The 12,277-nt window shown below is 40.5% G+C and overlaps 1 protein-coding gene across 1 annotated transcript in view; it reads right to left on the reverse strand.

The window, feature by feature from the left end:
- Nucleotides 1-7,774: 7,774 nt before the first annotated feature.
- The window catches only part of LOC116521557 (vomeronasal type-2 receptor 26-like), a 15,492-nt gene continuing 10,989 nt past the window's right edge, over nucleotides 7,775-12,277 (reverse strand). The window contains exons 3-5 of the mRNA XM_032236216.1: nucleotides 10,908-11,135; nucleotides 9,775-9,901; nucleotides 7,775-8,676 (exon numbers count right to left, since the gene is read on the reverse strand). Of these exons, the coding sequence (XP_032092107.1) occupies nucleotides 7,775-8,676; nucleotides 9,775-9,901; nucleotides 10,908-11,135 (1,257 nt within the window). The remainder of the gene's footprint in view (nucleotides 8,677-9,774; nucleotides 9,902-10,907; nucleotides 11,136-12,277) is intronic.

A 12,277-nucleotide genomic window follows, 5' to 3' on the forward strand; every position in this document is an offset into this window, starting at 1 on the left:
ACTAAGTACAAATTGACCTTCTAAACTGAAACACAAATGCATGTACAGCTACATCTATGAAAAGAATAGCTGGATTTAAATGAAAATTGAAATGTAATGACTAAACCACAAGGAGCATATGTTTAGATCAATCTAACTCAAAACCTATCTGTAAATCATTTTTATCCCTGTACTTATATATACTCGCTACAAACATTCATGCATACACCCACACACAAACACATAAGGATATGCTGTTATACTTGTCAACAAGTTGTAATAAAATCAACAGAGACATTGGAAAGTAATAGAAATAATTACAGTTATTTGATAGTTGCCTGGGGCTTCTAATTAGAATAGAATAGAATAGAATAGAATAACAGAGCTGGAAGGCAAATTGTAGGTCATCTAGTCCAACCACCTGCCCAAGCAGAAGACTAGGCTTGTCAAACTCTAGGCTCGCGGGCTGAATCTTGGAAATAGAAAAGGATTGGCCTGCAGTGTATCTGGCAGCCAAAATGGGGGATGGGAGCTATATGTGCCCCTCTAGGTATTCAGCCTAGATAGCCTCCTCCAGAACTCTTCCAGCCAAAATGGGACATAGGGGTCCACATATGGCCCCCTCACAGCCTGTGTTTCACCTGGGTGGCCTCCTGTAGCACACTGCTGGCCAAAATTGGGCATAGGGGAGAATGCACAGTCCTCATGCCCCAATTTGGCTGGCAAAGTGCTGCAGGAGTCCACCCAGACCAAAAATGGTCTGTTTGGCCCCACACCCCATTTTGGTCAGTAGGGTGCTAAAGGAGGTATCTGTCCCATCTCTCCCCCCCTTGCTGGCCCACAGAGGAGAACTACAATGCTGATCCAGTCCTCAAAGAAATCCAGTTTGACACCCCTGCCCTACACCATTTCTAACAGATCCAAGTTTCTTCTTGAAAACCCAATCTCTTCTTGAAAGCTTTCAATGATGAAGCTCCCACAACTGCTAGATTCTAGAAAAAAATTAACAGAAAACTTTTTCTTGTGAAATGGAGAGAAAAAAGGGGGAGGAAAATTAGCTTCTGAAATGTATTTAAAATTATATACACCTATTTTTTTCCTAAAGTCAACCCATATTCAAATTATGGTCAGTTAAAACAAATTTCAGATTGTGATTAATTTTTGAAGCACAATTTACCTAATCTAAAAATTTTGAATAAAAAGTCAGAATTTATCTAATTTTTGTAAGGGTCATTGTTGTGTGTTGAAGAAAGTCCTCGCTGTTACGAATGACAGCTCGGAAGCAGCCAGGCGCGTCTTAGCCAATCAGACGCGCCTGTCAGTTGCCGAGCTGTCATCCGCGCGAGCTGTAACACGAGCCAGGTGCTTGCAGTATAAAAGGCAAGCCGTTTAAACAGTTAACTGTCTTGTTAGAGCAACAACCTTGCTGATTGCTATATTGTTTCAGCTGTTCCTGCAGCCGCCTAGCCGGCTTTCATTTAATACATTGTTGCGAGTTTTGTTACACTCCTTCAGCTACTGAATAAAGGTTACAGTGTTTTAAAGGACCTGCTTGGTTTTTTCAGTTATAATACTGGCGACGAAGACTGGGGACCTGTAACCTGAAGAAAATCAACTGCAATTTTCTTCTCTCAGTTGTTTAGAGTTCTCCTCACCGTCATGGCTGGTATGCCTACTTTTGCACCTTTTGGAGTCGGAGGTGAGACTTGGGAAGCATTCCTGGAAAGGTTTGAGTGCTTTCTGATCGCAAATAACCGCCAGGGTTATTCTCAAGCGCGAAAGTGCGGATTTTTTCTTACAGCTTGCGGTCCGGAAATGTTTGCCACCGCAAGGTCTTTTGCCGCCCCAAGAGCGGTTTATGACCTCTCCTGGCAAGAGCTCACAAATGGGCTTCAGGCTTACTATGCCCCTACCCCCTCCAAAATAGCAAGACGTTTTGCTTACCGCAGGCGCGTCCAAAAGCCTGCAGAGAATGTCAACCAGTTTTTGCAAGCTTTAAGAGTTGCTGCAGCACAGTGCGATTTTCCTGACTTAGAGGCTAATCTTGCAGAACAATTTGTCTGTGGATTAAAAGACATTTTCCTCAGACGCCGGCTTTTGGGCAAGCCTAAAGTCACGTTAGTTTATGCCATAGATGAGGCTCGCGCTGCGGAGTTGGCAGATTCGTCATCCAGCGAGATAGAACGTTACCTCGCGCAGATGACAGTTACTGGCAGTTTACCAACGGGTCAAGCCTCAACTGCCTTGGTTCCTCCTCCACTACAACAGCCAACGTACATCACCAATTTAATTGATGAGCTTGCCCCTCTTCCAGACTATTTACTTAATTTACAGGTGGACAGGATTGGGGCACAGCCCCGCAGACAGCAACCGCGTCAGCAGCAGTCTATCAGCCGTCCACTTTCTAATTCAAATGCCTGATTTAGCTGCGGTGGTCCGCATGCCAGGGCTTCCTGCCCCTTTAAGGCTGCAGAGTGCCGCCGTTGCGGAAAAAAAGGACATTTGGCCAAAGTTTGTAGAGCTGCTCAGCCTGCTACAGCTGCATCGTCTGCTCCTCCACCTCCTTATGGGACAGCTGCTTCAAACAGAAGTCCTCAGCCCCGCGCGTCTGCTCAGCGACAGGATAATTGCTTCAACGTCAAGCAAGCTGGCCTGCTGCTTCCTGATGTCTCCATCAATTCTTCCTCAGAGGGTACGAACAAGATAATTGTCACTCCATTGATCGAAGGTCAACCTTGCAACATGGAAGTAGACTCTGGAGCTTCCAAATCCTTGTTATCGTGGGACAAATTTTCTCTTTTGTGCCCCCATGTTAAACGCTGTCACCTTTCTCCTCCTGACTCTATCTTAAAGGACTATCAGGGGTCTAGCATTTCTATTGTTGGTTCCTATAATGTCAGAGTTTCTTATGGGCAGCATTGTACAACTTTGCCTGTTTTAATTGTGCTTAAGCCCTTGCCATCCATTCTAGGTTTGGATTGGTTCAGCCCACTGGGTCTCTCAATACATGGAATTCATTCCATGACAAACACTTCTGCTGATGTGGCATTAGTTTTGTCAGATTACGCTGACATTTTTGATGGCCAGCTGGGCCGGTACAAGGGTAACCCTATCTCTCTCAACTTGGATCCCCAGGTTGCTCCCATCAGACTGAAGGCCCGCAGGGTGCCTTTTGCTTTAAGGCCCAAGGTTGAAGCCGAGCTCGACAAGCTCGTGGCACAAGGCATACTGGAGCCAGTCGACCATTCACCGTGGGAGACCCCAATTGTCATTCCAGTGAAGCCCGACGGCTCCATTAGGGTCTGTGCCGACTACAAATCCACCATCAACCTCGCCTTGCAAGCAAACCCATATCCAGTCCCTGTTGTACAACATCTGCTCCATTCCCTGGGGCAGGGTTGTATTTTTGCCAAACTGGATATGGCGCAAGCCTACCAGCAGCTTCCTGTGGATGACGATGCGGCGGCTGCCCAAACCATCGTCACCCACCGGGGGGCTTTCCGTTGTCGCCCCCTACAATTTGGCGTATCCTTTGCCCTGGGGATTTTCCAGAGTCTCATGGAGCGGTTGCTCCATGGGCTTCCAGGAGTGGTACCATATTTTGATGACGTCCTGATCGCTGCAAACAGCCGATCAGACCTCATCAAAGTTCTAAGGAAAGTCCTCGACCGTTTCAGGGGCGCGGGACTTAAATTGAAACGCAGCAAGTGTTTCTTTGCTGTTCCCCAAGTGGAATTTCTGGGCTTCACAATTGACGCCCAGGGAATTCACCCTACCCCTTCAAAATTGGCAGCTATCAGGGACGCACCTGCTCCAACTTCCAAGGCGCAGCTACAATCGTTCCTGGGGCTTTTAAATTTTTATGCACCTTTCATTCCACATAAGGCATCACTGGCCGAGCCCCTGCATCGGTTGCTGGACCGATCAGTGCCTTGGCAATGGGGCAGCCGCGAAGCACAAGCGTTCGCAGCTGTCAAATCCCTGCTGACGTCAGATGCAGTCTTAGTCCAATACAGTGACAAGATGCCTCTGACTCTAGCATGTGATGCCTCGCCCGTGGGTTTGGGAGCCGTTCTGAGCCATGTCCTGCCCAATGGTTCAGAAGCTCCCATAGCTTTTTACTCCCGGACACTGTCATCAGCAGAAAGGAATTACAGCCAAATTGACAAGGAGGCTCTAGCTGCAGTGTCAGGAATTTAAAAATTCCACGATTACTTATACGGGCGGCATTTCACCTTGTTTACAGACCATAAGCCACTCCTTGGGCTTTTGGCAGGTGATAAGCCGACCCCTCCTATTCTATCCCCAAGAATGACACGATGGACGGAATTCTTAGCGGCGTACTCCTACGCCTTACGATACCGTCCAGGCAAGCAGATAGGGCATGCAGATGCCCTGAGTCGCTGCCCACTTCCATTTAAGGAAGTTAAACCAGTTCCTTGCCTTTCAGTTTTGGCAATTGCAGAGCTAGAATTGCCTTTGTCTGCTACAGACATAGCAGCCCACTCTCGGTCTGACCCTACTTTGGCAAAACTTCTTAATTGGGTCCTGAGAGGTTGGCCTTCTGGTACATTACCACCTCAATTCAAACATTTTAAAAACAGACAAGCAGAGCTTTCAATTCATTCCGGCTGCCTGTTGTGGGGCGACCGTGTGGTCATCCCAACAGTCCTACAACAACAGATTTTGCAACGCCTTCATGAAAGTCATCCTGGGGTCAGTAGAATGAAAGCTCTTGCTCGCAGTTTTGTTTGGTGGCCAGGGTTAGATGCCGACATTGAAGCCTGGGTTGCCAAATGTGAGACATGCCAACAGTCCCGGCCTTCTCCTCCTTCCTCTCCCTCCCGGGAATGGGAGATGCCTCGAGGGCCTTGGTCTAGGTTACATATTGATTTCGCTGGTCCATTCCATGGGCAGGTTTTCCTTATAGTTGTGGATGCGTACTCTCGATGGGTGGAAGTATTGCTAATGCACTCCACCACATCTGACAGCACGGTGCGAGCTTTGCGACGGTTGTTCGCAACCCATGGGTTGCCAGACACAGTGGTGTCTGACAACGGCCCGCAATTTACAGCCACAACTTTTCAAACTTTCCTGGCCGAACTAGGGGTACGACATGCGCTGGTTGCCCCTTACCACCCGGCAAGCAATGGCCGAGCGGAAAGGGCAGTTAGATCGGCCAAGGAGGCTTTGGGCCGGCTAAACCGTGGTGACTGGCAGGCTAGGGTGGATGCTTACTTATTGGCACAGCATTCCACACCTTGCCCTCTGACACAGAAGAGCCCTGCGGAGATGTTGATGGGCAGGCGCCTGCGGACCACCCTGGATAGATTGCATCCCGTCTATTCAGGAATTCAGTCTGGCAACCTGGGGCCTCCAACCCCATCCCGTTCTTTCCAACTGGGGGATCTAGTTTGGGCTAGAAATTATGGAGGGGACTTGAGATGGGTTCCAGCATTTATATCACAAATAACAGGACCCGTTTCCTATAGGGTTGACTTATCCGATGGATCCTCATGGCGAAGACACCTGGATCAATTGAGGAAACGGAAGACAGCAGCCGTAGCTTCTCAAGCGGATGTTCAAGGGTTTCAACTGCAAGTTCAACAAAATCTAGCCGGTGTAAATGCTCCTCCCATTCCAAGGGTTCCAGATCCTTATATACATAGCCCAAACCCCTCAGAGGCAGACTACCAGCCTCATGCCCCTCCAGCATCATCTGCCACCATGTCTCATCCACACACTTCACCTTTTAGTTATGCAATTCCTCCACAATTACCACAAGGACATCGTTGCCAGGATCCGCCTGCAATAGAATTAAGGCGGTCTGAGCGAATCCGTCGTTCCCCTGCTTATTTAAAAGACTACGCGTGCTTGCGCACAGCTGGGGGGGAAGATGTGTTGTGTATTGAAGAAAGTCCTCGCTGTTACGAATGACAGCTCGGAAGCAGCCAGGCGCGTCTTAGCCAATCAGACGCGCCTGTCAGTTGCCGAGCTGTCATCCGCGCGAGCTGTAACACGAGCCAGGTGCTTGCAGTATAAAAGGCAAGCCGTTTAAACAGTTAACTGTCTTGTTAGAGCAACAACCTTGCTGATTGCTATATTGTTTCAGCTGTTCCTGCAGCCGCCTAGCCGGCTTTCATTTAATACATTGTTGCGAGTTTTTTACACTCCTTCAGCTACTGAATAAAGGTTACAGTGTTTTAAAGGACCTGCTTGGTTTTTTCAGTTATAATAGTCATGAGAGCTTTCTAAGTTTGATAAATAAATAGACTTGTACAACAATCCTAAATAAACATTGTTAAAATAGATTGGATTCCAAAAATACATGTCGAGTAAATTTTACTGGAAGGCAATTAATTTCTAGAAATATACTTTTGGAAGATAGTATGATAAGGCTAGTGTCAGGCCTGGAAGCCATCTTTACATTGACCTTTAAAGCCTGCCACATTTTTCTTGAGGAACTTCAAGCCTACAAGTCTTCTTTTGTTAGGAGTGTTACGTGGAAGCTTGTTTCCCAGATTTTGAGTACAGGTCCTTTGTTTTGTTTATTTAATATTTTCAGTTAATGTTTATAAACTCATAAGGAAGAAAAATTAGAGAAAGAAAAATACATATTTTCAGGTTTCTAGTGAGTTTTGAATTAAGTGCCATCTGCATGTCAGTTCAGTTATAATCACTATACCAGTGAGAAAGACCTTCTGTAAAAGTAACTTTAACACACTTAATTGAGAAACAATCTGAGGAAATGCAGGAAATGGTTTTGGTTTATTTGTTTTATTCTAAAGTTATTTTTTTAATTTGCATTTATTTAGTTTATTGCTTTCTGATTTATAGCAAAAAAGGAAAAGAATAAAACACAAAGATAATAATGGTGCAAATACAATGCAAATATTATTCAAGTATGCATGTTTTGTAATACATTTATATGACTATCATTTTTATTTTTGTTTGTTTTTAATTTGCAGTATATTGTATAAATTCCATATTTCATTATATGTTTCATACAGCGTTTACATCTAAAGGTATTCCACTCATAAGTGTCAAGGGCAATCAGATTTTTAATCTATTGAAGAAATGAAGCCATATATTTATCTTTCCAATGCTGGAACATCAATCTTTTGTCCATACTAAACTTACAGAGAAAGCATTTACATTATCTGGTTATCATATTCCATGTATTATATAGTTCCAAATAATATTATCCTATGAAAACTTTAGTTTTTGTCTAAATTTTCAGTCATAATTACATAATCCAAACCATTATCATTACACATAAAAAGAATGAATATAAAGTTGGTTTATTTGATCAAAGTTAAAATAGATATGTTTCATCCCAGGTAACCTTTAATGGAAGTTACTGACAACAACACCATAACAAGAGCATTTTGCCTACTTATTTCTACATAATAAATAGGACATGGGAAGGTCATTTGACATAGGTCACTTGTTGTATTTTAAGAGAGGCTGATAAATTTCTAAAATTATATTTGCAATGAAAATGGGAAGTAAATTTATATATTTATCTTCATTTTTAGTATATTATTACTTTTCTTTTTTATCTCTCTTTTTTTCTTTTTTTAACTTCTACTCTTTTTTCTTCTTTTTTCAGTTTGAATTAGCTTGTATTGTTATGGATATAATTTTTAATATAAACTACCATACCAAAAGCAAACATACAAATCCCATCAGAATCAGCCAAGATAGTTTCAAATAGTTCATCAGTAGAATTTTTTTTTAAAAAAATGCCATATTATCTTCTATCTGTAAGGGATGTTGTAGATTCTTTTCTTCTTCAGCGCTTTCTCCACTTAAGATGATCTTTGTTGTTCAGTTCAGGCCTCACAACAATGATGTACCATTTGGGGAAAAATATGAAACTCAGCAATCCAACACTGGAAGCTAAAATAGAGAAAATCTCCACAGCAACCATGTATTTTCCTTTAGTGCTCAAGTAAGTTGGAACAAATGACAACCACACACTGCAGAACACTAGCATGCTGAATGTAATAGATTTGGCTTCGTTGAAACTATCAGGTAAATTCCTGGCAAAGAAAGCCACAATAAAGCTGGCAATGGCTAAAAAGCCCATGTACCCAATCACACTGTAAAACATGACAGGTGATGCCTCATTACATTGGAGGGTAATTTCACCCATTCCTGAGTGCATATCAGCATCCAGGAACGGGGGACTGGTTGACAGCCACACAATACAAATGCCTACCTGAATAAGAGAACAAAAAATAACAATGGAATTGGCTAATCCTTTCCCCATCCCCTTAGATCTCTTTGTCCCTGGTGGGGTACCCCTGAATGCCAGAACCACAGTAATGGTTTTGGCCAATACTGAAGAGACAGCCACTGAAAAGACAATGCCAAAAAATGATTGCTGCAGAAAACATGTCTCCTTCCGAGGCTGCCCAATAAAAAGCAAAGTACAGAGGAAGCAGAGAAGAAGGGAGGTAAGAAGAATATAAGTGAGATCCCTGTTATTAGCTTTGATGATGGGAGTATTGTGATGCATTCTAAATGTTTTTAACAAGGCAATAGTTATTAGTGAAAGGAAAAGAGCTCCAGTGGTTGAACCCATTCCCATAGGTTCGTTATAGGATAAAAAGGTTACAATTTTTGGAATGCAGACATTCTGATGCTTGTTTGGGTAAAGATCTTGCTTGCACTCTATGCAGTCAGGCATATCTGTAAAACAGAAGCTTAGTCTTAGATACACACATATATTATATTGAGATAGCTCATATAAGTGTTAATGAGGAAGAACAGTGTTTTTCTATAATAGACACTTTTCTCTTGGGAGATGGAACTTGTTTTCTTTATGCACATCCCACTGAAAGGCATTCAGTTCAATATTGGGTCTACTAACTTATCTTGCTCTTTTTTATCCCCCCTCCCATAGAAAGTGCTGTAGGATGGAGTAACCTGCATGTTCATTAATAGAAAGCATTATATCCTGTTATCAGATTTTTTTCCACTTAGGTACGTATTTTTTTTTTCCAGTGAAAAAAGGTGCTAAGGTCCTGAAGAGCACTGAGACCAGAAATGGTATTCAGCTTATTCTTTCTGGTTTGGATGAACCGATAGCAGAAGCAGCTGGAGGATCTGCCCACCCATCCAACATAATGCACAAGCACTGAGCATGCACAGAAGGCAGTGTGTGCAGAGATATGGCACATATGAGCAAAGCGAGCACACACTCATACATGCTCACTAACGCTCACATTTGCAAAATGGTAGGGAAAGTAAATGAATCTCACCACTTACTGAGACCATCTATTTCTCCTTTTACTGCCCAGAAATTTCAGAAAAAAACTGTATACTGTTGAAAAAGAATTAAGGAATAAAGGTTACCTATTTAGGATGCTAAACTAACTTACCTACTGGGGACACTGCCTATATGCATAGCCACCTACCTCTTTTATTATGTATTAATATATTTTATTAGAGAGCAATTAAAATATTTGTCTCTATAATATTTTATTTCTATAATATTTGTTCTTCTAGTGTCTAACTTTTTTCTGTTTAGGCTAAGAAAATGACTGCAACTTAAAACCAATGTGAAATAATTCAAACAACGAACTCTGTTTTTCCCTCTAGGTAATAACACAATTAAAACAGTAAATTAAATTTAGTGGGACAAGTAGATAGGCACAATTTTGTTTAAGTTCATAAGATAAAGGTCCAATATCTAAACAATAGAAGAAGAAATTAGAGAAAAATATATAACTCTAGTGTAATCTTTATGATAGTTCATGTTCTTTGAGAAAGCACTTTATCCCTTACCTTCCCACTCAGAAATCTTGCTTTCTGGACAGGGAATGCAATCATAGCAGCAAAATGGTTCCCCTTCTTTCTTTTGTTTGCTATAACCAGGTTGGCACTTTTCATTACAAGCAGAGATAGGTTGCACCTTCATCAGTGAGAGTAGACAACAAAAACCAACATAAACATTCACACGCTTAATTATAGAATATTTAAGTTCAGAGGAGAATGTGGCAAACAATGGCATTTCACAGGTTATTGTCTTCATAATCCTTCAGGCTAAAATATTCTTATACAAAATTATCATCTTCTGACTTTGGAACAGTTATTCTAAGCTCACTGGAAGGATACCAAATTTGAAATTGGTTATTTCTATATTTTCTATGAGGAAATTTACTCATTGCTAAAAGACTTAATCTTAAACATTGGTTCAAATTCATAGTGCCAATTATTCCATGGATTGCATTTAGGTACAGCTGCTTGCAGATATAGATTCTGTATTAATTATTAAAATTAAATGCAAGCTATTTTTAAAAGTCTAATACTTTTAATATTCTGTTTACAATGTTAGGAAATGATAATATTTAGAATCCTCATCAGAATTATGCATTAAATGTAGTATTTGCATATTGTTGATTTAATTTTAAGGTAAGTAAGCCTAGGGGTAGAAAAACAAACGAAATGTACAAAAGAAATGTACAGTATAGAAAGTTGAGAAAGAAAGGCAATAATGCCTTAGTACTGAGTTATGTCATAAAAAAGGGAAGCTTGAAAAAATCATATTTTCCCCAAAATATATCAATAACCAAAATTGAAATATGAACAAAAATAATTCATCCTCCAATATTAGAAGAGCAGTAAAAAGAGAGATAAAGAGAGATATCACAAGTAAGATAAAGTTATATTTAATATTCATATAAATGCATGCCCAGTTGAATTGTGTAAATGTGCATGTTAGAGGAGGAGCATAATGTTTGTATGCTTGAAGACATTCAGATGAAATTTATGTTTATTCATACATTAAAATCAGTAGCTAAACCCAAAATTTTACTAAGGTTGAAGAAAGAAGAAACAGAGTAAAACAAAGTATTTGACAAATCCACCGTGAACAAGAAATATATCCTGAGTCATATTTTTAGACAATTATGTCCTACCTGGTTAAACCAGCCATGCCAAACAATGGGATTTTTGTTCATCATCAATTTGTGATCTCTTGTTACTTGTGAGTTGATCATGCCAACTTTTACTCCAATTAAAGACTCATTTGGAAATAAAACCCAGTTTATAACATCAAATGTTGTTAGAAGTATACCATTCTGGTCAAAGGAAATCTTTTCCCCTACAGTATTATTAAAAGACACTTGCTTCAGAAAATAGAGCAGCTGAGGATAAAAGGAAAATAAATGCTTAAGAAAATGTTCCAACACATAAAACTAAACAAAGATGTGAACAATTATGTTATTCCCCCAAACTAGGAAAGATATCTGATAATTTATTTGAAGCACTGTTCTTTATTGTAGCAAACCTATAGTACTCTACTATATTCTTGAGAACTGTTAGGGAGGGGCTCTCTTCACCATTACTCCCTCACACAAAATATCTGGACTAACCTGATTCTTATTCCTTTTAAATGCACTCCCCACACACTGGAAATCCAGTACTCTCACAGTACTGAGTTCTGTAACTTCTAAAACAATCTAACTATGTTTTAAAAATCAGGTTGTCTTAATGACCAATGATGAACATTTATCCTGCATGGCAATAATAATTTAAATCCAAGCTCCTATCTTCACACACACACACACACACACACACACATTTGGCAATATATTATTCGCAGTGTTGAGAAATCCAGTAAATTGATATAAGTAAATGGAGATAATATGAACATTGTGACAGAGAACTTTATGAAATTAGCCTTCATTCAAGAAGATTTATTCCAACTGAAACCTAAATAGTTTGTGTAAGAGCCAGTCTGGTGTAATGGCTAAGATAACAGGCTAAAAATCAGAGCATGAGTTCTGATTCTGCCTTAGGCGCGAAGCCAACTAGGTGAACATTGGCCAGTCCCTCAACCTTTTTTTGGGGGGGGACACAGTGCTGTACCATATTTAAACGTAAAGTCAAGAAAAGTGCAGGAACTAGTTGCCAGGAATCACCTACATGTACATAAATATCATGAATGTCTTTGTAATATGAATGTGTTTCTTGAACACCAGTTAATCTTTGTGGTATTAAATGTAACATTAATTAATTGAGTAGGTAAAGTTATAGCTATTATAACTCACTTTGTAGTAACTATAACTGTAACTATGCTAAACTGAGCTCAACTATAGTATATCTAGAATTAAGCTCTATTTAAATTAGTTGTAAGTAAACCTTTTTAGTATTAGGTTGGAAATGAAAAGAAGAGAAGCCTTCCCAAATTCTACATTAAACATTAAAGAGGAAAAGGATATCTTGCAAAATATAAATAATAGTTAACATAGGATTCTTAAGAACGTTATGTTAAAGGATGTAGTGT

Source organism: Thamnophis elegans, chromosome Z (assembly GCF_009769535.1).
Source record: "Thamnophis elegans isolate rThaEle1 chromosome Z, rThaEle1.pri, whole genome shotgun sequence".
In the NCBI taxonomy this organism is placed as follows: Eukaryota; Metazoa; Chordata; class Lepidosauria; order Squamata; family Colubridae; genus Thamnophis; species Thamnophis elegans.